Source organism: Odontomachus brunneus, unplaced genomic scaffold (genome assembly GCF_010583005.1).
Source record: "Odontomachus brunneus isolate Ranch 3 - 2012 unplaced genomic scaffold, Obru_v1 Obru_scaffold_012, whole genome shotgun sequence".
In the NCBI taxonomy this organism is placed as follows: domain Eukaryota; kingdom Metazoa; phylum Arthropoda; class Insecta; order Hymenoptera; family Formicidae; genus Odontomachus; species Odontomachus brunneus.
The window spans coordinates 2,034,155-2,037,597 of NW_022639462.1; the positions used below are offsets into that span (position 1 = coordinate 2,034,155).

The 3,443-nt window shown below is 35.2% G+C and overlaps 1 protein-coding gene across 2 annotated transcripts in view; it reads right to left on the reverse strand.

The window, feature by feature from the left end:
- Window positions 1–838: 838 nt before the first annotated feature.
- Window positions 839–3,443, reverse strand: part of LOC116840861 (microsomal glutathione S-transferase 1-like) — a 4,569-nt gene continuing 1,964 nt past the window's right edge. Inside the window, exons 1-2 of one of the 2 annotated variants that reach the window (XM_032808152.1) lie at window positions 2,541–2,815; window positions 839–1,414 (exon numbers count right to left, since the gene is read on the reverse strand). In XM_032808152.1, the coding sequence (XP_032664043.1) occupies window positions 1,091–1,414; window positions 2,541–2,654 (438 nt within the window). In that variant the 5' untranslated portion in view covers window positions 2,655–2,815 and the 3' untranslated portion in view covers window positions 839–1,090. Of the gene's footprint in view, window positions 1,415–2,540; window positions 2,816–3,443 lie in introns of those variants that run through there. The other variant, XM_032808153.1, reaches the window with a different exon arrangement.

The window sequence follows — 3,443 nt, forward strand, 5'->3', positions numbered from 1 at the left end:
GTTTTTGAGTTTTGCCGTACACGCTCTTATCAAACATACTGTATATCAACAGTAAGAAACGGGTATAGGGAGGCAGCTCGTCTTTACATACATAGGGGCAGATAAATATCCTAGCTGGTTCTGCAGACAGAAACGTAAGGGATGCATATCCACATTTACAAACAGAAACAGATAGGATTGCTGTACGTAATTGCGGACAGATGCAGATAGGAATTGCGGCGTATAGGATGCAGTCAGAGACTGACAGGATTTCTATATGTAATTGCGGACAGATACAGATGAAGTGTGATTACGTGCAAGATGCGGACAGAAACGACAGGATTGCTGTACGTAATTGCGGACAAATGCAGATAGGAATCGTGACGTATAGAATGCAGACAGCAATCGACAAAATTTTTGTACATAATTGTGGACAGATGCAGTTGAAATGTGATTACGTATAGGATACGGACAGAAACGGATAGAATGTATTGCTGCAAATGCGGATTTTCTATCCGCATGTTGTATTTGCAGATAGAACGACAGCTTACAGTTAGAAACGGATAGCAATCCTGTCTGTTTCTATCAGTTATTTTTACCAGGGGTGTTTCAAGTATAATTGAGAGCGATAACAGGCGCAATGGCGCTCGCACTTTGGGGAATGCTCGAGAAGCGTGTGAGTTTATAACAAAAATAATTTTCTTTATCGCATAAAGATGGAGTCATGACATGTAATATCGCAATGTAACATGCATTTAATATGCACCTGTTTTCTTTCATCTGTGATATGAGCGGTTTCATATTGGATTATATCCAGTATATTTTCCCTCATGAACTTATTTGAGGTATCTCTATGAAATTCGTTTCAATATCTGAATATCAGTATATTTACGTATATTAAAAAAACATACATGTATGATTATATGTATACTTTGAAATATTACATTTGTAAAAAAATCGTTAAAGATACGATTTTATTAATTACAAACTTCGTCTATAAGCCTGCGAGGAGTAATAATTTCATTCTTGATTCCATATGTAAATCCCACTATTTCTGTTCAACCTGCTAAGTTCATTATACCATCTTCTGTTGAATAGTTGCACGGAAAAATTACAAGTAATGTAATAGCGACGCAATCGCCTCAAAGCAGATAATACCGTATCCAACGAAGAAAGCTATACCTCTTGTGGGTTGTTGTGACATAACCGCATACGACAGAGTATGGATTATTCGAGAAAGTACGAAGGTTCGTATCAGCACCTTCGCCAATAGTATCGAAGGTCCAGTGCTCAGCCAGATGTACGTCATTATGAACCACGGCACAACGTTCTCCAAATCGTTTAAGTGAGATCTTCTTACACGCTCTACATCCGGATCATCGAATGCCACCTTCGCTTTTGATGACGGGGCAAAATCGACGGCATTAGCAAATACCTATAAGAATTATTAATGTGTTTTTTACAAGAGTTTTTCTCAAGAAAACATCATAAAAAGAAGAGGAAAACAAAATCGTTAATTAAGAATTGCGCGACATTAGTCGAATCTGTTGGGCATATTGCAGAGCATTGATATTACCGACTGATCTGACCTCTCAGTATATTGTTAGTTTATAACGTAATATTCACTTGTTCATCATTATCTAAATATTTCGCAAAAATCTACTTATATATACGTATTTATAGTATGAGTAATACAACATATCTTTGTAACTGTATTTTCATTGTTATGTATTTCAAAACAGCCGTGCTATAAAAATTCTAAAAAGTAATGAGAATTTTTATAAAATAAATGAATTTGTATGTACCTGGCAAAGTATATGCTTCTACATTGTGGAAACATCACGTATCTTCGTTTATAAAACTCATTATCATAGGCCGGTATTCATAATCTGATCTTATATTTAAAATCATCGTAAGTACTGCTTAAGATGTCATGAACCAATCACAAAGCCGTATTCGCATCTTAAAACATTACTTAAGATAGTCTTGAAATAAGATTCGACTATAAATACCGGCCATAGTTATCTATCGCGTGGATAACTATGAAAATACAGTCTTGCAGAATTATATCGCGTCGCATATGTGCGGATTCATGAAACATACACGTAGGTTATAAAGCATGAAAAATGCGCAATTCCACTTAGCTGGTAAGCTGTGTAGAGTTTAGCAGTTACGAGAATCCCCTTAAGAGGTCGTTGAGTTGGAATGATTCGGTGCTTTAGACGTGGAATTAAGTATGCAACCGTGACAGGAATCCTTCTGATCTTACTCTCTTAACCTTTAACACTTATACAATTAATAATCCGAGCACCAATTGATCTTGTTTTCCTCTCACAAATATTGTGTGTATATATTATTCAAAACACGGCGGTTTCTCGTACATTGCTGTATATCCTTAATTTATTTAAATAACAAATTCGATATTTTATCTTTCGTCGCTTGATGAAAGAGCAGGAAATATAATATTATGTAAAATAGAGATAACGTAGCAGGAAACACCGATTCATACCATATCTTAACGAGAGTATAACACGTTGCGGGAGGGGACTTATTACACATACCTGTTTGCGATATCGTTGACGTACAGTTAATGGCACCATTGCTAGTAATTTTAGGACCAATATACTGCCCCAGAACCCGAATACCTTTAGAATTTCCGGATTGATATCGGTCATTTTTTTCTCACTTTTAGGTACTCTTCAATTAAAATGTGTGGTGGCCACGTATGTCTTGTACTACACGTTGGAGAAAGGATTACAGAGTAGTGATCTGTAGTGGTTACACTCGCGCGTCTCGTACGCATCTGAGCGGAGAAACACTTTATCTACGCGATATATGTGCGATGAACGATAATATGTACGTCCTTAATGGAGTCGTGCAAAAAGAGAATTTTAAGTAAAGATAATTATGAATCAGCTCCAACATAAGAAATAAGGAGTCGACCAAGTATTATCATATTTTACTTATCAATGGGTATTCATCATATATGTTGTAACTGAAATATATCAATTTTTAACCGTAAATAAAGTACGAAAAATAATTTTTACTCTGGCGTATGGATCACGAAGAAATATTTTATTTAATCAATTTAAATTTTGATTCCTTTCAATCCTATAAACTATGTGCGTGTAATTCAAGAGTACATCCCAGACCACAATATCATTTGTATATATTATTTTTTTACTAAATATTCTGTAAACGTATTAAACGTACGTTAATTATATAGTTGCTGTAACACACCATTAGTTGCAACACATACAATTACAGAGTTATTGGTATTGCAGCAGTGATATTTGGTTGTTGCAACCAGAATGTATTCAAGGTAAGTGTCACCCTAACATATTTCTGGTTGCTACAACCTGATCAACTGCATTGATGTGGTTAATGTATTGAAATAACGTACGTAATATATTGAGAACATACCTATAACATTTCTCTTAGTATATCATATCTCGTACATTCTC